The sequence below is a fragment of the Erpetoichthys calabaricus genome, chromosome 18 (genome assembly GCF_900747795.2).
Source record: "Erpetoichthys calabaricus chromosome 18, fErpCal1.3, whole genome shotgun sequence".
Lineage (NCBI taxonomy): Eukaryota > Metazoa > Chordata > Cladistia > Polypteriformes > Polypteridae > Erpetoichthys > Erpetoichthys calabaricus.
This window is the reverse complement of record NC_041411.2, coordinates 43,852,791-43,878,964: the sequence shown is the minus strand read 5'-3', so window position 1 is coordinate 43,878,964 and position 26,174 is coordinate 43,852,791. Positions and strand designations below refer to the sequence as shown.

Here is a 26,174-nt window from a genome sequence, read left to right as displayed (position 1 = left end):
AACAGTAACAACAATGACATGTCCAAACTCTCTGGGCAAGTAGTAGGGACGCAGACTTACGGCCAACAGTTTGATGTCCCTGCAGCAACAGGAGATTTTAACATTTACATGTCCAGAGTTACACCATCTTGTATTGACATAGAGAGCGAGTCCACCCCCTTTCTGCTTTCCGCAGGTATTTGCATCTCTGTCCGCTCTAACAGTGCTAAACCTGGGTAGCTCCTTGTTAGCATCTGGGATGTTAGTTGTTAGCCACGTTTCACTAAAACACAACAAACTGCATTCTCTGTAGGTCCTGACATTTTTCACCAGCGCAGCCAGTTCGTCGATCTTATTTGGTAGCGAGTTCACATTTCCCAGGATCACAGAAGGCACCGAAGGTTTGTAGCGCCTCTTTCTCGTTAAACGCTTGGCTTTTATCTTAGCACCGGCTCTGCTGCCATGATACCGTCTTCTTACCTCGTCAGGTAAATAGGGAACCACACTGGCGCGGGCATTTGTTCTCAACGTTTGAAGTTGATTACTTGAATAGACGAGTCTCGGCGTGTAAAAATCCATGTCCATGTAGTAAAAAGTGTCCAGGGAACAAGACCACATAAAAGAAAGTGGTAGGAGTTAACAGTGAAATAGAGAAAAATACAGAAAAAGGTAAAAAGATAAAGTCATACACGGAGCTGCTGGAAAGGCTGCCACTTGCGGCGGCGCCTGAGTCATAGCAATAAACACAAATGCACTCACCAGCTCCCTAGCACATTCACAATGAACTTCCAGGAACTTACCCTCCAGAATTATAGCAGCTCCTGCTGGTGATTAGCAGGTGGCCCCGCATCTCAGAGGACCACCCACAAACCACATGGAACAAAATAAAGGTATCTTATATGTTGTAAAAAGGAAAAGCCAATAGGCATAAACAGATTTGGGGATGGCCACACCGTATACTGAAGAATGCAGAGTGAAGAAAACACGTCTTTACAGAATGGATATCGTAACAGAACTGCACTAACAGGGTGAGTCTGATCTATATATATATATATATATATATATATATATATATATATATATATGTATATATATATATATATATATATATATATATATATATATATGGCAGGAACAGGAAGGGGTGGGATCAGGGAAGCAGGAATAGGAAGTGATGTCTTCAGTAGGTGGGTTCTGGATACTGGAGGTGACATCATTGGAAGTGATATCATCAGTGAGTGAGCCAGAGGTGATGTCATTGGGAGGCACAGTCTTTACCTGGGGCCTCATGTATAAACTTTATGTACGCCCATTTCCTCACACACTTCAAGATGTATATAAACTGAACAATGCCCCCTACCATGCATATGCACCTTTCCGCTTGGCTTTGCAAACTGGCGGCACCCAGCGTCAAAGAAGTGCTATTGTTTCTGTGTCATTTCCCTTCCTTTCTCAGATTTGAATCCATGACGTGGGTTGCATCAAATACACCGAAATTAACTGCATTATCGTTTACAAATTTAATTCACTTGATTGTAATGATTCTGTAACAATATAATGGTGCACGGAATGGAAAAACTATTCCAACCACCATGGCTGCTTTAGCGTTGTTAGAAGAAATTGCAAATGGGAGACTTAGAAGAGAGCGTGTATTTACAGATAATGATGACTGGCTTCTAAGTCGATTTTGATTTCCAAGAGCTATCCTGTTGGAGCTGTGTGCTGAAGCTGTGTGCCAGCTTTACAAAGGCAGACTTTGAGGAATTGTGCTCTACCTGCTCTTTCGCAAGTTCTGTCCACTCTCAAGTTTTTAGCCACAGGAGCTTTTCAATGTGAACTTGCTGACGATCGAGTATTTTCAACACTGAGTCATGCCATGCCAGCTGCATAGGATGGTATTATCTGCCTATCATCCAGATAGATAAGATTTCCTTACACTGTGGTTGAACTGGCAAACTTAAAAGAGCAATTTGCAGCAACGTATGGTTTTCCATATGTAATCGGAGTGGTCGGCTACACACACATTGCTATTTCAGTGGCACTGGACAAGTTACATCAGCCAGGGATGAATCACCAGAAGAATGAGCTGACATTACATCATATATATCTGGAGAATCTATGAAAATGGCAGCTCTGCACAATAGCTGGTCCTTTTTCCAATTAGTGTGGCAAAATGCAAGCAGACCTTTTAAGGATAGCGAGTCACCTCAAAGTAAAGCACAGAGAATCGATCCGTTGTGGTGCTCTGTGCCAATGCCATACTATAAAGGCACCTTCAGAGAATGAATTTGCTTATGTAAATTAAAAGCAATTCCACTCTATTAATGTGCTGCTGTATTGTGCACAGGAAGCGTGTCGCAGTGTGCATCAGACAGCGTTACAACTTCATTTGAATGTAATGAGCAGAATGTGAAAACAGGTAATCAGATGCAGCATTTATTTTTTAACCAATTAATTTGATTTGTGGTCAATATCGTATAGTATAGCCCTTATATTCTAAGTTAATTGGCCACATCTCTTACAGCATCCACTATTGCATTTTATGACTCCAGAACAATGTCCCTCAGCACACAGCCAGATGGTCACTTGGCGCTTTCCGAGGTAGAGGTGTGTGTGCAGCAACACCATCAACATGTGGATTCACGTCTTCAACAGCTTTAGTAATATTGTCTGAAACAGAATAAATGTCGACTTTGATGTCTGACCTCTTCTTTTTTATTTGGGGCACTGCACAACTTTCTGGATTTGAACTTTATAGTGTCTCAGCCACGTTGTATCACTCCATCAGTTTTCTTTTATTGTTTATCCCACTGCTTAAGCCAACAAATAGTATGTTTTTCCTTGCCTCCACTTCGCATTTGCTGAAATTCTTTTCTTCCATTTGCTTTTGCCATTGTCTTTTAACAAAGCACTGAAGAAAAGGGGCTATTTACATTGATTTGCATATTAAAATATGCAAAATTCTGGGAGGAGTTGGGGTGGGGCTGTAGGCACGTGCACTTGCGCTAAATTTTATGTTTATTGGGACTTGTAAAGGGGATGTGCGTGGAACTTGGCGTACGCACAGATTTATGCATCTGGATTGTTTTGTGTGTACACACATTTCCACTTTTATCCGTACGCCATGTTTTAGTGTTAATTCTATGCACGGCGTTATACATGAGGCCCCTGGTCTGCACAGGGACAAAAGGAGAGAGGATCAGATGACAGTGCCAAACCCTGGACTGACTGAGAAATAACACTATTTGAGCCCATAAACTGTCTCCCATGTGCACATGTACAGTATATACTGTGTAGACAAAATCAAAAATAAAGAAAGATGCACATGACCAGCATAAAAAGAATCCCAAATGAACTAAGGAGACATCAATCATGAATTTGAACCCCAGCCAGGGGGAAAGCCTAGCAGAGACATGACATCCACATTCAATTACACTGAGCCAACTGACTGTTGTTTTTGAGCCATGGAAGGAAAAGCATCTACTGTATTTGGTCTAAGTATTTGCACCTGAGTGTTTGATTGTAAAAACCTTGAAGAAAACATTGCAGTACCACCTGCAACTAGAACAAGGTGAAGAAGGAGAAGAGCTCCTGAACAAAGAAAGAAAAGCACTCATAGACACACTTCACAGGTGACCAGGACAGAACAAAGCCTCACGTACTTCAAACCCCAAGTACACCTACTTTGATGTCAAGAACTATTAATTGTAACTTAATACAGTGTATTATGGTTTGGATCCACATTAACTGGAAAGTAATAAACTTTATGAAAGATAAGTCTTTAACTGTTGTATATTTCTCTCCCTAAATCCAGTAGGAAGTTTAGACCAGCATCTCCCGCACACACAAACGTTGTATGCCAGAGTAAACCAGTACAGACTAGTTGTGAGCAAATCAACACCACCATCACTTTGTGGGCATTAGAAGCTTAATAACCAGCTAAAGAACTTATCCATCTTGAACACATGAATTGATCACTCAGAATTCATAAGTTAGGTCAGGGGTTCTCAATGTCGGTCCTGGGGGCTCACTGTGGCTTCAGGTTTTTGTTCCAACCAGATTCCTAATCAGTGACAACATCTGATAACGCTGAGCTCAATTAATTAGCAGACATTTTTTTTTCTCCACTTATTCTTCATTAAGAAAGCACTGCAGCATGTTTTAAATTTATAAGACATTTAGGAATATTTCTGCTTTTGCTAGAGATTTAAATGCTTAACAACCTTTTGTTGATTTCATTCTATTTTGCCCTTTCTCTGTGCAGTTTTCTCCCTTCATTGTATCCTAATAATGATAACCAGTGGAGCAGACAGCCAGGCAAACAACAGGGCTGCAACTACTTCAGCGTTAGACCCACTAATTAGAAAATAATGAATTAATTAAACAATTAGAACACTCTGCAAAAAACAGAATGAAAATCAAGATGAAAATATTGTTAAAAAGAAAACAAAATACATTTTAATATACCAAACTTAGTTTTCTAATTTCTACATTTTTCCCAAAACACAGAATTTGACAAATAACAGTTCACTTAATTACCCCAGGAGTCCAATTAAAAATAGAAGCTGGTTGGAACAAAAACCTGCAGCCACAGTGGGCCCCCAGGACCGACACTGAGAGCCTCTGAGTTAGGTGCCTTGTCACACATGTGTGCCTGGTGACCATCTTCCTGGCTCTGAAGAGGTAAGCACTTCTGCCCCGGACCGAGACAGGGAACTCCTTTTCTAGTAGTACAGGACAATGCACCAACAAAGCCCCGCCCCTTCTGGTCCAGATAATAAAATAAAGGCACCTTAATCTGGAAGGAGGTATCTCATTTGGATCCTAGCCTTGGAGGAGGACAGAACTCTGATTTGTTCTGGCTAACCTTCTTTCTTTCATTGATGGCTTTTTATGAAGCCCCCTTTGACTGTTTGCTAGTCCAAGCAACTAATTTTCCTTGGTCTGGTTACCTGGCTGCACTCATTGCCTTTTTCTATAGGACAGAAAAAGGCCTAACTAAGCTAGTGTCAATGTATGTTTTGTGTTGTTTGTTTTCCTCTATATAATTATTTCTTGTCAGGCATGTGTGCCAGAGGGTCACCTTCCAGGCTCACCTAAGGGACTACCACCAAGACGAGAAGGGTGGCTCTGTCGCTAACAGTCTTGTCTCTTTTTTCCCTCGAGAAAAATCACCCCTTGAGGGCAACAAAGTCAAGGAAGCTCCATCCATTCCGGTTTACTTGGCATAAATCGGAGACACTCAAGGAAGGTGCTGTCTTATTATGGACCAGACCACGGTAGTGAATGAGAGAGAGAGAGCGACAGAAGAAAGAAAGTATGACAAAGAAGGGAATTATTCCTAACAAAGAACATCTACAAGCGCGTGTTTTCGTTACCTTGTTATTTTTTTGCTGGAATTAATCAGGAATTTGCCTGGTTGGCACCCCAAGCATTTGGATTTTGCCCTGCCTCATCATTCACCACGCTATAATCTATATGCATAAATATCTTTATAAGGGGTCGCTGTTGCCCCTTTAACCCCAACAGACAGGATACAAAGTAAAAGCACCAAGAAGATATTTAATTATTTTCTTCTCAAAAATAGTGCTCAAAGCACCACAACCACAATATCACAAACAAGTGAAATATCAAGCACCAAATAAACACAAATCTCTTTCTAACTTCTCCTCCACACCTCCAAGCAAGCTTTGTCCACCTCCACCCGACTCTGGCTCGCTTGCTGGGTCTTCAGCAGTCCTTTATATAGTTCTTGACCCTGAAGTGCTTCTGTATTTCCATCCTCACGACTCAACAGTACATCTGGGCTATAAGGGTAGCACAACACCCCCGGTCCTTCCATAACACTCCCTGGTGGCACCCAACATAGGCTGAGGTAGCAAACTCCAAGTCCCAAGATGCCCTGTGGGAATCGAGGGCACCGCTATACTCGAGGAGAGCTGCCATCTAGTGTCTTGGGGGAGGCAGGGTCTAAAAGTATCTGCCTTCCCCCATTCTTTCATTCTCGGGGTGTCTATGCCGGCCATCCATCACAGTATATATCCATCTTCAATTTTCCTTATGCTATGAATAAATTGTATTATTTGGTTCATTGTAGCAGGCATGTTCAGGTTATTTGTTGTTGAAAAATGCTCTATTACCTCAAATGAACCACAACAGAGAAAATAAAAGTTATTTAAAGTAAAGTGTTCATAAATTGTACAGATCTCTTCATATTTCTGGCATCCCCTGCTGGTGTCATGATCAGAGCTGAATTTTAGGGTCTTATGGCTTTTTTATCTACTAGTTATTAGGTTTCGCATCCCACGTTTCTAGGGGCGTGGTCTCCGGGGTCGTGACCTTCAGTTCTTCAGTCCATCGGGATAAAAGGTCAGCATCTGCCCCAAGATTTATCTGATCTGTGGATAAATCCTTTAAAACTTTAAAACAAACCCTCTCATTGTTATTGATATTTGTGATCTTTGCCTCTCATCTGGGTTTGCGTTCACTTTGTTCATTTTGTGTCTGTTTTGTTTTGCCTTTTGCATGCATCTCAAAAATTCTGCTGTCTGTTTCCTGCTCAGCCAGGACAGACTGGAAGGTAAAACAGAGACCCCTCCCTCACACCTGCACTGAGGGGTCTCCAGAAAACAATCCCCCTGGTGTTGACTTCAGTTTTCTTTTAATGGCTCCTCTCGCAGAGTTGTTAGTTAACTTTGTTCTCTTACTGGACTTACAGTACACGTGCGATAACTTTGTTCTTTTACTGGAGCTACCTTGTGTGCCATGGTGTTCTCTGAACCCGTATGTGTGTTTCATGTCGGCAGCAGTTGTTGGGATCAATAAATGATAAAGAACTCTCTTCTTTTCACAGCCATCTGCGAGGGGAATTTTACCTGTACGGACAACGAAGTGTGCGTGAGGCCCAACGAATGTCGCTGTCGCCATGGGTACTTTGGTGCCAACTGTGAAACCAGTAAGTGTAGAAAGATTTTCTTTTATGTTTTTGATGTGGATGATTGCAATTAAATGGTGGGATCTGAACTTTCATTCATTCATTCATTCATTTTCACCACTTATCTAAAGCCGGGTCGTGAGGTCAACAATCTTAGCAGTGAGCTCCAAATGTCCTTTTGCCCAGCCACACTTGCTAAGTCATACTGTGGGATCCCAAAGTGTTCCCAGGACACCTGGGAGATATAATCCACCCAGCAAGCCCTGTGTCTTCCCCGGGATCTTCTTCCAACTGGTTGTGCCCATAAAAACTCCACAGGGAAGCGACCATATCAGATGCCTGAACCACCTCAATTGGCTAATTGGAACCAAATGTGGTTCTTCGGAGTGATGCCATAGGGAACCCATTATTTTCCATAAAGATCCAACCACATGTAGGTTCCAGAATAAACCTTGCATTTATGTAGATCTGTAACAGGTTCCATAAAATAGCCACGATTAGATGACAACACTGCGGTGGGTTGGCACCCTGCCCGGGATTGGTTCCTGCCTTGTGCCCTGTGTTGGCTGGGATTGGCTCCAGCAGACCCCCGTGACCCTGTGTTCGGATTCAGCGGGTTGGAAAATGGATGGATGGATAGATGACAACAGATTTGTGAAAAACCAGTGGACCCCTGATTTTAAAAGGACTCTTGCCTCATGCAAGAGCACAAGTTAAATTCAGGTTGTCTTGACCATTCAGTAGCCTACTAGACATGGAGGATTTCTGTTTTGTCCAAATATTAGGAACCTTTTTAAAGCATAAAGCATCGAACGCTTCCCAGAATGAGACAGTTCTTGGTCAAGCAACGGTTCCTTGAGGATGCACACAACAAGTGGAAACTTGGAAAGACAAAGTTAGACACAGTCACAGTCCTGCAGAAACTGGCCAACTGGCTTCCCATTTGAGTAATCTGACACTGCTGCACCTTGACTTAAACGCTAGACCAACAGTCCAAGATTTATCACGGACCTGGCCAGATTCTATAGCATACGAGTCTTTTATGTGTTTGTTATTACGACATTCGGATTTTCTTTCTCTTCAGAAAAAAAAACACAAGCCGTTAAACCAAATAGTGACTCTAAATTTCCTTGAAGTGACTGTATGCTATTCCGTCTTTACGTGTGTGGCTTTATTTCTCCAATACCTAAACATTTGTCTGGATATTTGTCAAGGTCCACGGATTATGTGCATGCACAGAATGAATGACTGAAAAAACGTTTCAGATAAACAGGTTTTATAAATTGCCTGAAACACATCTAGCTCTGAAGATTCATGCCAGTTTACAAAGCTATGTGTAAGTCAGTTCTTATTTAAAACTTTTCTTCTCTACCCAACTCTTGACTTTCCATTTCTTGTCTGCAGAGTGCCCAGGTCAATTCTGGGGTCCTGACTGTAAGGAGATGTGCACTTGCCACCCAAATGGACGCTGTGAAGATGTGACAGGCAAATGCACATGCAACGCTAACCGCTGGGGTGCCAACTGTGAGCATGCCTGCCACTGCCAGCGTGGGAAATGCGACCAGGAGACGGGAAAATGCACGTGTGATACGGGCTGGTGGGGGCCGCAGTGCTCCAATGCCTGTTACTGCAGCAGCAATTCCGTGTGTGAGCAGAGCTCGGGCCGCTGCATCTGCCAGCAGGGCTGGTGGGGCCGCCGCTGCAGCAACCAGTGTGCCTGCCACAACAGTCCCTGTGAACAGTTCAGCGGGCGCTGCCAGTGCCAAAAGAACCTGTGGGGGCCACGCTGTGAACGGTACTGCCAGTGCAACCATGGTACCTGCAACCCGACTGATGGCTCTTGCACCTGCGAGCCAGGATACCGGGGCAAGTTCTGCCGGGAGCCCTGTCCAGCTGGCTTCTACGGGCTAGGCTGCAGACGCAAGTAGGTGGATGAATCTTTAATAACAAAATAGTCACAAGGCCATGAAGTTGTCATGTAATAGTCACCTTCGTGATGCAATGGGGTTCTGAAGCTGTCTGTCTGGTTGCTGTTGCTGAAAAACTTTTGCAGATATATGGAAATAACATGGTAGATGATATTTCAGGCGGCACGGTGGCGCAGTGGGTAGCGCTGCTGCCTCGCAGTTGGGACACCTGGGGACCTGGGTTCGATTCCCGGGTCCTCCCTGCGTGGAGTTTGCATGTTCTCCCCGTGTCTGCGTGGGTTTCCTCCGGGTGCTCCGGTTTCCTCCCACAGTCCAAAGACATGCAGGTTAGGTGGATTGGCGATTCTAAATTGGCCCTAGTGTGTGCTTGGTGTGTCTGTGTATGTGTCTGTCTATCTATCTATCTTTCTGCCTTGTGCCCTGTGTTGGCTGAGATTGGCTCCAGCGGACCCCCGTGACCCTGTGTTCGGATTCAGCGGGTTGGACAATGGATGGATGGATGGATGATATTTCAATAAAGTGCTTCACCAGGGCATAGAGCAATACAGAAACAAAAGCAAACAAAGTGCTCAACTTCTGTTCTCGCTATGTTCACGTGTAGTCAGTTCACAATTTGCAGAACATCCTTGGGGTTCATTTTTCCTCCATCAACCTGTAATGACAGTAACTTGAGTAGGTTTTTTTCTGATAGGACACCTTCCATGCTGATCAGTTAGAACCAAATGTGGTTCTTCAGAATAATGCCATAGGGGGACCATTACTTCCCATAAAGATCCATCCACATGAAGGTTCTACAATTAACCTTTTCTTTATTTATTTAGATCTGCAACAGGGTCGATGAATAGATGATAACAGATTTGTGAAATACTAATGGTCTCCTGCCTCATACAATAGCAAAGGCAAAGTTCAGGTTTTCTTGACTTGTCAGTAGGCTGCTAGACATTAAAGATGTCTGTATTGTCCACATTTTGCAGAACATCCATAGGCTTTGTAGTTCCTACATCAGCTTTTCAAGTCAAGTCAAGTTGGGGAACATGCACTGGTACAGCGTGTTGCTGCAGCCACTACACAACAAAACAACTTGGGATCTCAGTTTGCAACACCCCAGGCAGACACACAGTCCAGTTCCACCCTCCGGAAATGACCCTCTATCTGCCGCAGCCAGGTGTTACATGGGCAACCCCTTGGTCTGGTCCAGCCACTCGGGTCCCCAACAATGAGGATCTTACGAGCTGGATCGCCCTCGGGGGAAACGCGCCACATGACCGTAGTGCCGTAACTGACGCTCCCTCACAATGCAGGTAATGTGCCTCATTCAGGACTCTATGGGCAACCGCTCATTCGACACTAAGTCAAACCAATGGTACCCAAGGATTTTCAGGAGAGACACAGTACCAAAGGAGTCCAGTCTTCGTCTCAGGTCACTGGATAGCGTCTATGTCTCGCAACCATATAGCAAGACAGGAAGCACCAGGACTCTAAAGACTTGGACCTTTGTCCTTTTGCATAGATATCTGGAGCGCCACACACCCCTTTCCAGCAACCTCATGACCCCCATGCTCTCCTAATCCATCTACTGACATAATAGGAAGAGTCACCAGAGACATGAATGTCACTGCCGAGGTAAGTAAACCTCTCAACAAGCTCAACACTCTCTGTACAAACAGATACACTGCTGATGGCTGTGCCCAAGAGTTCATTAAAGGCCTGATCTTTGGTTTTTATCAGGACACTCGCAAGCCCAGACACTCAGACTCCTCTCTGTCTCTCGAGTGCCCTGATCAGAGCCTCCATTGACTACGCGAAGATCACAGCATCGTCAACAAAGTCAAGATCCGTGAACCTTCCTTCACCAACAGATGCCCCCCAGCCACTGGACCCCACTACCTTGCCTAACACCCAGTCCATACAAGCATTGAACAGAGTAGGAGCAAAAAGACACCCCTGACGAACCCCAGAATCAACTAGGAAAAACACAGAGGTCCTGCCTCCACTCTGCACAACACTCACAGTACCAGTGTACAGGCCGGCCATAATATCCAGCAACCTCGAGGGGATCCCGCAAACCCTCAGGATGTCCCACAGGGCAGCTCGATCAACTGAGTCAAAGGCTTTGCAAAAATCAGCCTTCACATCAGCCTTTAATGACTTTAATTTGGTTCTGGTTTTCCTGTTTCTGCCTTTTGTTTCTGTGTTCATCAACCCTATTAAGATGGTGAATGAGGAATGATGGTTTATTTCTGTTTTTCCTCACTCATAAACTCCTTGGATTTTAATCTGGTAAAAAATGTCCAATCCTTTCAAAAAGTACCCATCATTATTTTGACAATTTGTAATTTTGCGTCCTTATGTTAAAATTTCTTCAATTAATTTTCATCAAACGACACTCAATACCCCCTAATTACATAGCAAAAAACAAATTTTAGTATTAAAATAAAAAAAAAAATAAAAAAAAAATATACGTAAATATATATACAGTAATCCCTCACTTATCGCGGGAGATAGGTTCCAAGGCCGACCGCGATAACTGAATTTCCGCGAAGTAGGGACACTATATTTATTTAATTATTTTACGTGTATTTGGACGTTTTTAAACCCTCCCTGTATTGTTTACAACCCACCCTTTACTCTATTAATAACAGGGACAACTGCTAAGCAATATGAAATCGGTAGATAAGTTTACACTTACTGTATAGCGAAGTACACGTAGCTATATATGACGTGATGATGGTGATGAATATGCTGCGCAGTAAAAATGATGACGATGAAGGTGATAATCCCCTGAATGCAGTAGCAAGAGCACATTAATGCTGAATGAGTGAGATCAGACTTCCTGGTTAATGCAGCACTCCATCGCTGAGCCAATCAGCAGCACACAGGAACTTAACTGCGTGCTCTGATTGGGTAGCTTCTCAGCCATCCGCCAATAGCATCTCTTGTATGAAATCAACTGGGCAAACCAACTGAGGAAGCAAATACCAGAAGTAAAAAGACCCATTGTCCGGAGAAACTCGCGAAGCAGCGAAAAATCCGCGTTATATATTTAGATATGCTTACATATAAAATCCGTGAAGTCGTGAATCCGCGAAAAGTGAACCGCGAAGTAGCGAGGGATTACTGTATATATATGTTTTGTGCACAGCGTCAGTCCAATACTTGGAACACTTACTTACACACCTACAACTAACTTAACATTTGTGAGGAAACCAGAGGAGCTTGGGAAAACACTTCAAGGAGAAGGTGCAGACTCTACATGGTCACAGGGCCAGTATTTGAATGGAGGATTGCGGGCCTATGATGTGAAACTGCTAAACATGGAACAAATGTGTAGTTCTGAAATATGGACAACATCTAATTCTTAAAATTGATGAATCCAGCACAAGCTTGGAGTCTAACCTGTTAGCATCTTTCACAAGTCAAGAACCAGCCCATGATGGGGAGCTGGTCTTGGATGAGACCCACTGATAGGCACACTCAGAAGGATTCATTTATTATCACCAGTTGAAATAACACACACGTATCTAAGAGAAAACCAAGAGTATCGGGAGAAAAATCCACAGAGACACATGGAGAAAATGCACATTCCACACAGGCAGAATTAGAATCCAAGATGGTGAATCCATAAAAAAGGCAAAGCTAACTTGTTGTAGTGTGGTCCTGCCCTTAACTATACACCAAAACTCAGAAAATATTTTTGGTTGTTGTAATGTTATACTGTATAAGTATCATAGATATAAATATTTATGTGTATTTTGGTATATGGGGTTTCTATAAAAATGGTCATCAGATTTGACCCTTCATGTCTTAAGAGTCATCTTTTCCGCTTTGTCTTGTAATACCTGCAGATGTGGACACTGTAAGGAGCTCCAGCCTTGCACCATTTCAGAGGGGCGCTGTCTGACATGCGAAGCTGGCTGGAACGGCACCAAGTGTGATCAGATCTGCTCCCCGGGTTTTTTTGGTGATGACTGCAAGGGAGTTTGTCCCCCATGTCGAGACGGCCACACCTGTAATCATGTGGATGGCAAATGTTCACACTGTAATCCTGGCTGGCTTGGAGATCGGTGAGTGCGCTTTGATAAACCGTTCAGTTTAAGAATATGCTGTACTTTTTATGTGACACTTTTCACATCTTCTATAAGATTGTGTGCTGTGCTGGTCCGGTGACATCATTCCAAGAGAGGCCCACCAATGTAACAAGCTAACTAGTTATAGGACTCACTCTGGATCCCCTGAAGGTATTGGTGGAGAAGAGAATGAAAACAAAACCGAGTGCCATTATGACCAATGATGCACATCCTCTCTCTGACACACTGCTGACACTGATGACTTTCAGCCAACAAATTATTAAGCAGAAGTGTGTCAAGAAATGCCACAGGAGCTCCTTTGTACCAACAATGATATGTCTGCACAATGCCTCACTGGGACTGGGACTGCCATGTCAGAAGTTTTAATTTCTTTCTGGGGTGTGTGTATTTATATATATACATTTATACAGTGTATACTATGAGGGACAGCTGGGGCCTTTTCAAGGATGGGACACCTCTGTATTGGAAGGACTTGGGGAGAGAGCGTGCATAGTGCTTTATCTCCCTCAGAGCGCTAGATGGAAGCCCACCTGCCATCGGTTTCCCACAGGGCATCATGGGATTTGGAGTTCTGTGACCACACCTTCTGGGCACTGGAAGTACTTCAGGGGATTTACTTAAAAGAAGTTGCTTTCCACTACTTAGTAAGCCAGAGTCGGGAGGAAGAAGGGCAAAGCTTGATGGCGGAGAAGTGGAGGCAGAAAGACAGAAGAGAAGACCGCGAAAAGAAGTGCTTTGTGCTGTAACTATTGTGCTTTGTGCTGTGTACTGTACTGCTTGGGTGGGAAACATTTGGGCTAAATAGAAGGTCACCCGACGGTCACAATATATATATATTGATTTATCTGTTATTTAATTCAATGCGTTCTATAAAAAGGCAAATTTCCCCACGGGGACAAATAATAAGGGTCTGTTCTATTCTATTCTCCAGGCTAAGCCTGGCTCCTGCTTTATTTCATATTAATTTTACAAAGGCTGATGAAGCCCCCTGTAAAAATTCATGGTTGGCTCAGAGTGACCTAGCTCTGTATGTAGAAGCCATGCCGGTCTGGGATTCAGGACTAGTGATATGTGAAATCCATCCATCCATCCATTATCCAACCCGCTGAATCCGAACACAGGGTCACGGGGATCTGCCGGAGCCAATCCCAGCCAACACAGGGCACAAGGCAGGGAACCAATCCCGAGCAGGGTGCCAACCCACCGCAGGACACACACAAACACACCCACACACCAAGCACACACTACAGCCAATTTAGAATCGCCAATCCACCTAACCTGCATGTCTTTGGACTGTGGGAGGAAACCGGAGCGCCCGGAGGAAACCCACGCAGACACGGGGAGAACATGCAAACTTCACGCAGGGAGGACCCAGGAAGCGAACCCAGGTCTCCTAACTGTGAGGCAGCAGCACTACCACTGCGCCACCGTGCCGCCCGATATGTGAAATGATTTGCGTAATAACTGAACTGGCAGTAAATTTCAGTTTTTCACTTCACAAAAGAATTTGTGCTATAAATTATATTTGCCTTCCATTGAAATTTGTGGCATTAAAACAAGAAGTAAAGTGTTTAGTTCCTGACCGGAAGCTTTTTCATGCATTAATTCCCATGTGTGTGTCTGGTATTTAGTATTTAAATAAAGATCTCTAGCAAAAGAAGAAATAAATCAATGAACGTGTGCATATCCTCAGCTAGGATGAGGCAGTCGTGGTTGGCTTCCTATGTAGTGAGATTTTCCTGTAAAGAAAACACAATAAATGTGCACAGTGGTCCAGAATACTTGCAGAAGAGAACAAAGATAAACACAGAAGTGTGAACGAGGCTCGAGGGAATGGAATTCCTTGTTTTCCAACCCCCCCAAAATGTTTTTAATCACTAAACTCTGTGCTTTGCAATTGAGGAGTATCTGCGAGAATGGGATTAAGAAATATTATGTGCATGTCTTGCTTGGACTGCGTAGCTTCAATCAGGTTGTAGCCCTTGTGTAACCATTGCAGGCCAGCTTGGTACAGGTGACAACATTTTTGAATTCAAATCAAACACCATTAGTAGCTGGCATATAGGTGTGCATTTCTTAGCCTTTTAGTTAGTAAAAAGTGACAAATGGAGCTGCAGGCCTCTTTATTATCAAAGCACTGGAGACTCGCATTCTGAAGATAACATTCCAGCAAAATATAGCCAGCTCCACAACTTCAGTTCCGACTCCTCAGCAGTGGTCTATACTGAAACACATTGGCACTGTGTCACAAATATGCATCTGGTTTTCTTACATCGCTTAATGTATTGAAAGTATAAAAATGATCTGTGAATGGTGGAGGCAGCTAGAGTCTAAATTAAAATGCATGGATTATCGTATCCTTATCAGCCTGTTGTATCCAATTATCAAACACCTCTGTCCTCCAGACATTCTTGTCCTTTTGTTTCACTTAAACCGTTCCTGTTTCTGTCAAGTCGGCTCTCATTATGCATACATTTATTTTTTAGGTGTGAGAAGAAATGTCCCAATGGTACATATGGTGAAAACTGCGGAAATGTCTGTAAAGACTGTTTTGATGGAGAATGCCATTTTGTCACTGGGGAATGTCACTGCAATCCTGGCTCTCATGGGACTCAGTAAGTATGGCTAACTAAGGGTGAACCACATGAGTGGAAATTAGGAGAGCATGCATTTAAAATTGAAGCCACTACTTTATGCAAAGAGTTTTGGGACTCTGGAACCAACTGGCCATGACATGCAGTTGAAGTAGAAACCTTGATAACCTTTAAGGAGTATCTGGATGAGCTAGTTGGACAACTTAGCTATTAGCTAAACAAACGAGCTTGATGAACTGAATGGTCTCCTCTCATTTGTCAAATTTCTTATATTCTAGCCTGGAATAGATAGCAGAAAGATATATTTTTCATGTAATTAAATAAAACATCTGCAAATCCCACTTTTGAAGGCGAGGGAATAACATCTAACCAAGCTTCTGTACCCAAGACACAGGTCTCAGTTTCTCTTAAGCTGTCTCTTTTGTTCATCTTGGATTGGATTTGTCAATAAATGTGCCTTTGTCACCATTAAAAACGTCCGATTTGAATCACACAGTGTGTTTTCTTTTACACTCTTGCAGCTGTAATATGAGTTGTCCAGCTGGTCAATATGGTGTCAACTGTGCCTTTTCTTGCTCTTGCCATGAGGATAACTGCGATCCTACCACGGGGACTTGTTATATGGGTAAGCCCCTTTCATTGCTATTATTTCTGAGAGATTCACGTTTATGGTGGGAAATTTCATGTGAGTGGTCTTCAGATGGTAACTCCCAGTGAGAAGATTCATATAAAACATTGCTACCCGAATTTGAGAGTGGTGACTTTTCAATATTTTCAGTGTAATAACTACAGTAGGTCAGCCAGAAATAGTATTTTTTGCGGTCAGATTCTTCTTGTATTCAGCCATTTGTGTATTTGTCTGCCTTCCTTTTACTTATTTTGACAGTTTTGACACTACATTTGGGAGTTTTTAAGGTTGCAGATAGTGTGTCTTTCATTAGTTCTTTGCCCTGACTCGGCAGGAAAACAGATAACTTAGTTTCATGCGTAAACCAAAGTGGCCACAACTCAGACGAGAGTCAAAAATCAAGGTCAAAGAACAGGCAATGAGTCGAAACCCAGGCGAGACAAGAAGAGTAAACACACAGTAAGCCAAAATGAAAATAAGTAAAATTAAATACATAAATACATTATAAAAAATAAGTAAAATAAAAAGGAATTAGTAAAAAGTAAAAGATAAAAAATAAGAAATAAATAATACAAATAATAAAAAGTAATAATAATAATAAAGTAATAAGTAATAAAAATGATAAGTAAAAAATTATAAAAGATAAATAATAAGAAATAAATAAGTAATAAAAATAATAATAAGTAATAGCAATGATAATAATAAAGTAATAAGTAATAAAATTATAAGTAATAAGTAAAAATAAATAAATAAATTTTATCCACAGATCGGATAATACTCAGAGCTTTTATGCTGATTAAGTCAAGGTAATGACCCCTGACACCACGCCCCTAGAAACACGGGACGTGACCATGACAACAGTACACAATATGGCTTCTCTAGCTACAAAACATCAATATTCAGCTTAAACCTTGACAGTTTTTACATACACAGCTTACTTAATTTGGCAAATCTCTTTCTACTGTCATCGCCACCGTACAGTCAGCACTGTCTTTTGCTCCTGTATGTACGGTCGTTTCTGTGTTAGGACTGGGCTTTTGGAGGTTGTTACCTTTGATTAATTACTAGCCGGGTTTAAAGTAGCTCACAAAGTTCACTTCGTATCGAGCTGACGGATTCCAAAACCCTTTCTCGTTTTACAGTTTCTTTTTCTGATTTTTCTGGTTTCTCAACTCACGTTAGTATTTTTGACTTTGTTTATTGTCACACAATTTGTCGTTGGTTATGGTGCATCTGATCTTCTGGTTAATTTGACGTTTTTCAGCTTTTGACTTTGTCTTTACCACTGGTTACTTTTTCTACTACTTTCATTAGATTTTCAAGTAGGACAACAGCATTCATATCGCATTTGTTTGCTTTCTGTATTCACAAAAAAAAAAAAAAAACAGTGAATCTTAGTTTTAAAATTATTTTTGTGCAGTCCAAGTACTATATCAACAACAACCTTACATTTCTGACTGGAAATTCAAATGAGTACAACAAATTCAGATGGTAGTGGTATCTCAAAGCAAAGGTCGCAGTAAGACAAAAGCAATTTTCTGTGCATTACAAAATGCTTCGGATGTCACCCAAAAATTTCGATACTTATTCAATCTTGCGAAACTGTCGATTGAATTCATTTTGCAACTGCAAAACGTGAAACACACTAAAAATAATTTTTCTGGAGGTGGAGAAGGGGAGGAAAACAAGGAGTAGTACTTCCAAATGTCTCATTCACCCTTCCGTATTTACCTGTGTTCATTTTTGCAGAAGCAACCCATTTAAATGAATTCTATTTATGCCTCTCATTCACCTTAAAGTGGAGAAGTGCGGTGCATTTTGTAAAAAATGTGACATGCTGCATATTTTCCACGTAACGAAACACCAAAATGCACCATTGTGCGCATTACCAAGTTTTGTCCACAGGAGAAATTAATTTCACAAGAAGCACCATCACCAACACCACCACTGTAACCTAGCAGCCACCCTTGATTCATCCAGTGCCACAGAGCTTTGCCACAGAGCTTTAAGTTTCTTTTATGCCTTTGGTACATCTTTAGAATTACGATGGCCAAGATTATCATCATAAATGGCAAAGTGGGGTTCGTACTACTGGAACACATTTGGCAGCTCAACAAAACGTCTAAACTTGACAGAAAATAATTTATGTGACTTTTTTGTCACTTGACATCTTTGTTTCAATGCTAAGTGATAGGCAGATGGATGCAGAATTACTGCATGTAAACATTTCCAGATAGGAACTAAACGTTGTCATGCATGCCCATCTGGGGACCACCTTCCTGACACTGGGGAAGTAAACAGTTTTATCCCATGAAGAGAAGGTGTGTTGGTGCTAATATGTTCTCCTTCATCCTCGAGCCAAGAAAAGATGCCCAAGAAAGAGGCCTGACCCCGACCCCACCACCCAAAGAAAACCCGGCCCTTCCGTTGTCAACCCTATTAAGGTGACGTCAGATAACCAACTGACACTCGTGAAGAACAAAGCTGCCCTTTTGACTTGATTCACACTTTATGGTCATTTCAGCAGGTTTCACTCCCTCTGCCCAACAAAATCTTACTACAGCGCCTTGTTAAGCAATGGTGCAATCTCACAGTGGATCGTCCATGTTCATTTGATTTTGGCTTCAACTAGACCAGTGGTTCTCAGTCTGTGGGGCGAGCCCCCCTAGGGGGGCATGAAATAACAAAAAAGGGGGGCGTGAAGATGTGAAAAAAAGAAAACAAGAATCAAAAATATGAAAAATACATCTGTTGGAACCAAAACAAATTAACTTAAACTACATTCTGATACTAGAAAAATAAATATAGAGTTAGATAAATGTCGATAAAAGTTAAGTAGGTATAATAAAATATGCATCTATGATATATCATTAATTAAAAAAGAACAAATTGGTATTAGTGGGCTCCTTTCAAAAAAACCTTAGGGGGGTGCGATTAAAACTGTTATGAAAACTCGGTCGCAAATACTTAAAGGTTGAGAAACGCTGAATTAGACTAGTGACAGAGCGATGTGCTGTACGTGTTTGACCTACACATATGCCATCGTGAATATGGTGCATTGTGTCAGCTGCTATCTGTTGAGGGTACCACGTAATTTTCAAATTTCCTTTACCTTTTGATTCATCCTTGCAATACTTTGTCTGTTTTGGGGGGAATTGTTATTATATTTACTTATATTATGCTTATTAAATATCAATCTTGCAACAAATAAAGTACTATCTATCTATCTATCTATCTATCTATCTATCTATCTGTCTGTCTGTCTGTCTGTCTGTCTGTCTGTCTGTCTGTCTGTCTGTCTGTCTGTCTGTCTGTCTGTCTGTCTGTCTAGATTTGCAGACCTATTCCTCGAAATCTTCTTCTCTGGTTCCTTTATTGCTGAATGTTATTCATGATCCTTTCTGCTGCACAGTTGTAGCTGATGGGGTGACATTTTCTGTCTAATCAAACTCATGGTGTCATTTCGCTTGACTTTTCTTTCACATTTTGAAGCAGTCCGCTTTTCTCTTTTGCAGAAGCTAACCAGAGGATGGGTGTGATAGCAGCTGGAGTACTGGTGGCTTTCCTTCTCCTCCTCCTCCTCTCTCTGCTGTGCTGTTGCTGTGTCTGCCGCAATAAAGACAAAAATGAGTAAGTCTAATGGACGTCTGTTGGGCTACATGGTATCGATTCAGCTCTATGAAGTGAGCCTCAGGCCAAGACCACACTAATATGGATAATTTTGAAAACACATCTTGTTTTATTCATTTTGGCCTTCCAGTCCCACTGGAATGACATTTCTGACCATAGAAAAAGTATTTTTTTGTAAAACTTGTGTAAATCTGAACACACCGGATGTCACTCAGTAGTGTGGCAGGGGAAAATGTAGCTTTTTGAAAGCCCTGCCATATAATTGTCATGTGATCAGGCAGTAATTTAAATCTTTATATACTATGTATATAAAATATACATTTATATGTATATAAAATATACTATGTATATAAAATATACTATTTATATGTTAACTGATGGCATTGGTACTGTCAGGATTGCTCTGTCCTAACATCTCTGCAGTAGCTAACACCTAGAAACAACTAAAAATTTCCCAAATATTTATATGAGCAGGAACAAAACACACAAACGCACTCTGGATGATATTTTCCACTATTTACACTCACTTGCAAAGTTTAAAAGCAGTTACACTCCATTATCTGTCCAGACAAAGAAGTCCATTGTTTGTTTCTTCCTCATTCTTTCTGCGTTTCACTTTACTAAGGGTTTACTCCATAAACAAATGATGCACATTGCTGATAAACCGTGAATGTCCAGTTGGAAAGATTGACATGTTTTTGGTGTTTCAATGTCAGAAAATGATCGAAAAACGATAGGGTGAATAGCGTTTTCAAATGTTAGTGTGGCCTAAGCCCCAGAGTGGTGAGGTTATAGCGGACTTAATGTCATATGAATATCGATTAAGACACTCAAGAACATGTGATATTCCCTTTTTGGAGGTTGTACTCCATCATAATCAATAGGTAAAGGAGAGTGGGGCGCACAGGATTCTTTGCCGTTTTATGTTGTGCTTGTATATAATAAATAAAACACTCGTGATTTGTCTTTCACAACTCAGCGAGACATTAACAAATGAGTTGTCAGCATGAATCAGGTGTTTGTGAAAGACAGAAGTACGTTATTTGAGATTTTGTTAAATCCTTTGTAAATGTGTAAAAACACAATCCCCTGACATTACCTACCGACTACCTTATCCTAGTAGAGGATTCCGGTGATTTTTGTTTTTCTCCTCTACAGATCTTTATTTAAATACTAAATTTCAGGCAGGCACATGTGAAATTAATGCATGAACATACAGGGAGATTGTAATGGGTGGGGCTCTGAGTTATGATGTGTTACTCACGTAATAACGAAACAAAATAAATACAGTGTATACTTCGATAGATGTGTAAATGATCCAATCACATTCGGTGCTGGAAATGGCCGCCTTCTTCTTGCAAACGCAGATCAACACGGCGCTCCATATTGGCAAAAGTATCTGTAAGCATTGTAGGGGTGATGGCAGCAATTATCTGTTCAGTGTTTCGCTGTAATTGTTCCAGTGTACGAGGCTTGTTATTGTACACTTTTCCTTTCAGCACTCCCCAAATAAACAAATCTGGACCGGGGAATGAGGTGGCTGTTGTCCATTTGAAATGACCCGATTGCTAAAAAAGATTCAATTTGTGTCATACTGCGAGCTGACATGTGACAGGTTGCCCCATCTTGCTGGAAATAATCTTCACTGACCTCACGGTCATCCGGTTCATTCACAAATAAGTTTGAACACTTATCCAGGAGTAGTGTGATCTTTATTTAATTAGCATCATCCTTTTTGCTTATCACTACACATGAATTATCATCGAATAACATTTATAAAATGATCTTTTAGTCTGTTAAGTCTTATAGAATGTGGTTTTTGTGGTCAAGCAGGAGTAAGGATCATGTTCAAAGTAAATGCTGGGATACCAGCTAGGTATTAAATCCAGCAAGTAAATTGCAAACAAAACAAACGTGCAATGGCATTAAACAGCAGAAGTTGCGGGTCTGGCACTGAGGAGCTCCTTCTTCCATTCTGGATCAAAACCAAAGTGAGACACCTCTGTCCGGGAATGCCCGGCTATGAAGGACCGGGTCGGGGTCAGTTGCCCTTCCTGGGTGTATTCTCAGAGCTGTGGAGGAAGAAGGAGGTGATAATGTTAGTGACAGCACCCACTCTCTATGAGCCTGGAAGATGATCCTCCGACACGCATGCGTGACACTATTTGTGACTAATCAATGGAAGTTATTATAAAGTGAGACCACTTTTTTGCACTTTACTCAGCTCTTTTACTCCTTTCAGGTCAAATGGCACACGGTCACCTGTAGCTTTTCAGAGATGTGGTATCCAACAGCTCTCAGCCTGTTTGCTTATTCCATAAAAATATTTCCATCGGATATCCATGTGTTGTCAATGTTCATTTTCTTTCTATTTATTTTGCACTGCAGCTCAGACAATGAAAGATCTGGAAAAGGAAAGACGACTCGAAGACGATTTTGTGGCCGATTTAGCCGAATCAGCACCAAATTACCCAGAATTCCACTGAGGCGGCAAAAACTTCCAAAAGTTGTGGGTAAGTCTAGTCCTCTTTGATATCATTTATGTTTATTCATTAAAGTCATTCTCTCAACTACTTATCCTTTTTTGACACATTTAATGTAGGAGCACTGGCTCCAGTGCCTATCCCAGAATTCTGGATGGCAACCAACATTTGACAGCAATGAAAAAATGATTAGACATAATAAGCAGAAGACTGAGGCAGAGAAATGAGATTCACATTTAAATATAAATACAAACATATTTTCCAACAAGCAGAACATGTAGTGTTAATGTCTCAATATAAAAAGCAGTTTGTCATCGGTAGCCATATCAGCTGCCTCACGTGGATGCCACTTTTATGTAAAAGCTCGCAAGCTCAGAGGCATCTTGTAAAATTTGAAACCTGGAAAGATCAAAGGTTTATAAAAAAATGATAGCAGATCTTATTCAGTGTGCACCTGGAGGTCTTCCTTCCAATTCTATCATTACTTGACCTAGCAAGAGATTTACCAGACCCTTTTCATTTTGCAAGCATGCTGTACAGTTCCCACCTCCTTAGATTATATGGACCACCACTACTTCAAAAGTCTGGTGAGTTAGAGAAGTCCTGTCTTATTCTGCTGAGATTATTTGGAAGCCACTGTTGTCTCCACTCCAAAATGTAAACTAAGTTCTTTGTCCTGCCACTTTGTTGTCCGGATGTTAGTTAGTCACTTGCGCTTAAGGAGTGACCAGAAATTGAGGAAGTTTAGAGATCACACACATATCAAAATAATCCTTCACTATCTTCTACTTTTGAATAACTACTCAGTAACAGCTTTTTAGTAATTTACAGAGAGAGAGAGGCCTCTCCAACTTTACTTGCATTAAGCCAGCCAGTCTACTTCAAGCTAAACAGTCGAGCATATGAAGAGTGATCAAAACGTTTTCAGTCTGGTCCATAAAAGAGTAGTCTGTGCTGTTGATTTTATAAGTTCTGTAAAGATTAGCATCTGTCGGCTAAAATATGAGGGTAAAGCAAAAAGAATAAGCAATTTGAAAATTATGCAGTAACTGCATTGGGAAAAAAGCTGACGCAATACAATACATTTGCAATGGCTTATGGGTAGTTCATACACACACAGCACAGCACTCTGCCATTAGTCTGGTTGAAGCCAAGGTCAAATAAACATGGAGGCTCTGCCATAAAATGGCACCATTGTTGAACAATGTACCGTAGTGAAAATGGCACCATTGTTGAACAATGTACCGTAGTGAGATATCTTTGAGCAGAGGGATGGAGTGAAGCCTGCTGAAGTTCCATACCGGTCCAGGATGGTGAAGCAGAGGAGGAGTTTAAAGTCAAAATGCTTGATTTACCAATCAATCTACACCCCTGTCCTCACCTATGGTCATGAGCTATGGGTAATAACTGAAAGAACGAGATTGAGAGTACAAATGACAATGATGAGGTGTCTTCAGGAGGCCACTGGGCTGACATTCCATGGCAGGGTGAGAAGCTCAGTGAATCGGAAGAGCCTGGTAGTAGAGAACATGTCATAAAGATTCCCCCTAATGCTTCTCTCAGCTTGTCCCATTGGGTGGAGACCCTGCGGGAGACTCAGGGCAACACTGGAGGGTTTTAATCTCTTGGCTGGCTTGGTAATATCTGAGAAGAGCTTGAATCTGAGGCTGAGCTGAGGACGGGGAAGTTTGGGCTGACCTTCTTGGCCTGCTGCCACCATAACTCTCAACTGGAAAAGTGATTTCAGAAAATTAGATGGGATGAGATGAGATGAGATATAAAAACCTGTTAGATTATTTTGTAAAAGAATTTGTTTTATTTAAGGCTCTGGCTCACAACAAAGAGTCATCTCTTTCTCTTCTGTACTTAATTAAATAGTAGCTACGTTACATGTCTAAGATAGATAATACAAAAAATCTAAAAGCATTTGATATCCCCTCATGTACCCTCTATGTTTCGTCTACACTTCCCTTCGGTATCCTCGAGTGTCCCTGTTCCTCTCTCAATTGTGCTCCCGTAAAGCCTGCTTCTCAGACTTTTTCAGGTGTGCTGCTCACCTGCTTTCTGCTTTTGGCCTACCACCAATGTTAGACAGGTCCACACTGTAAGAACATCATTTGTATTCTTACGAATGCTTCCCATCTATAAAGGCAACTCTTAGCTTTCCTCCTATACCTTTTCTCAGTATCCTCATTTTTCTCAAGCTCTCTTGTCCATCATTTCCTGTCTTGATTGTGTTCCTGTAAAGCCTGCTTCTCAGACTCTGTTACTTCAAGATGCCTTGCTTATCTCCTTTCTGCTTTTGGACTACCACCAATGGTAGATGGACTCCCATTACCCACTGTGAAAACATCATTTGTATTCTTGTCATCTTTAAATGCAACTCGCAGCGTTCCTCCTTATCTTTGTGTGTCTCAACCTCTGTTTCCCAGCACTTCTTCTCTCAATCACGTTCCTATAAAGTCTATATCAGATTCTGTCATTTGATGGACCTTGCTCATCTCCTTTCTGCTTTTGGACTACCACCAATGGTAGATGGGTCCCAATTCCCCACTGTGAATACCTCATTTGTATTCTTGCAAATACTTTCCATCTTCAAAGCCATTCATGAGTCTCAAGCTCTTTTGCCCGGCGCTTCTTTCGATCTTTTTCCCATAAAGCCTACTTCTCAGACGAGGTGCGTTGCTCACCTCCTTTCTGCTTTTGGACTACCACCAGTGGTAGAAAGGTCCCCACTGTGAAAACGTCATTTGTGTTCTTACAAATACTTCCTGTCTTTGAAGGTGACTCTCAGCATTCCTCCTCAGCATTCCTCTTCTGCCTTTCCTTGGTATCCTTGTGTGTGTCAACCTCCCAAGCTCAACGTTTCAACTCTCTCTATCATGTCTGACTGAACAACCAATCAGATTGCTAGGAGGGACCGGACATAGACACATACAGTAACATCTCATTGTATAGTAGATAAGATTAGAACAAATGGACACACTGGTTTTTCTACCTTGGACGCAGAGCAAATGTTAGCACACCTTTGTCCCTTGGTTCTTCACTAGAATATCCTCCTTACGCTTTGTTTTCTTCTCTTTCTGCATGGATCAAGTATCTTTAGTGCCCAGATGGTACAGTAAGCCATAGCATTAACTGAACAGTTATAGAAACAATATGAAAATGCAATAAATTGGAACAAGGCTTCAGTTGCTACCGTTCTGATGTACCTCCACCCACTTGCTGCTCTCACATGAACCATTTAACATTCCAGTGCAGTCAACAGGTATCAAAGAAAGAAAGCAAGCCAGACTTGCCAGCACAATACTAGCCTGGAGGCCTATGGGAACTCTCTGAGGACCCGAGAGGAGACAGGGGGTGTGAGACCTGCGCTTATCCAAAGAGTAAGCTCATTAGAGGTAGCCAGGAGAACAATGAAGGTCCTGTGTTTCATGGCAGGTCAAAAAGGAGATGTCGGTTTTAGACCCCGTTTGCAAGGCACTTTCAGTTAAGTCATTTTTCCAGCGTAGAGCGAGCTAAAAGAAGTGTGTTTTTATTGCCAAAGGGGTATGTTATTCAATCTGAAAGGAATGCTCTGGTCCTTTGCCTTATTTGTCTTGGCAGTTGGTGTGTGCCATGTGTTCATATTATTATAGGCTTCAACTGTTCTTTCTAAAGCGGCTTTGAAGCCAAGGTGCTGTTATTAGGCAGCTGGGGTGCTGGTGACCGGATAAGCCTCAGAGAAGCAGTCAGCCAGAACAGACCTCGGCGGCAATAGGAGCTTCAAGTAACCTTCAACCTGAGGTAAAAACGACAGACAGACAGACTCAAGGAAACCCCTGTGCCAGCCGTCATTTTCAAAACGGTGCTGTGGACCAGAATCCATTTCTTCAAAGCCGGGTTGAGCAAATGCCAGTATTTTCTGATA

At 41.8% G+C, this 26,174-nt stretch overlaps 1 protein-coding gene across 1 annotated transcript in view; it reads left to right on the top strand.

The window, feature by feature from the left end:
* Window positions 1-26,174, top strand: part of scarf2 (scavenger receptor class F, member 2) — an 88,646-nt gene that overhangs the window by 44,423 nt on the left and 18,049 nt on the right. The window contains exons 3-9 of the mRNA XM_051921347.1: window positions 6,833-6,934; window positions 8,318-8,837; window positions 12,687-12,905; window positions 15,416-15,544; window positions 16,045-16,148; window positions 19,667-19,781; window positions 22,170-22,294. Coding sequence (XP_051777307.1) covers window positions 6,833-6,934; window positions 8,318-8,837; window positions 12,687-12,905; window positions 15,416-15,544; window positions 16,045-16,148; window positions 19,667-19,781; window positions 22,170-22,294 — 1,314 coding nt within the window. The remainder of the gene's footprint in view (window positions 1-6,832; window positions 6,935-8,317; window positions 8,838-12,686; window positions 12,906-15,415; window positions 15,545-16,044; window positions 16,149-19,666; window positions 19,782-22,169; window positions 22,295-26,174) is intronic.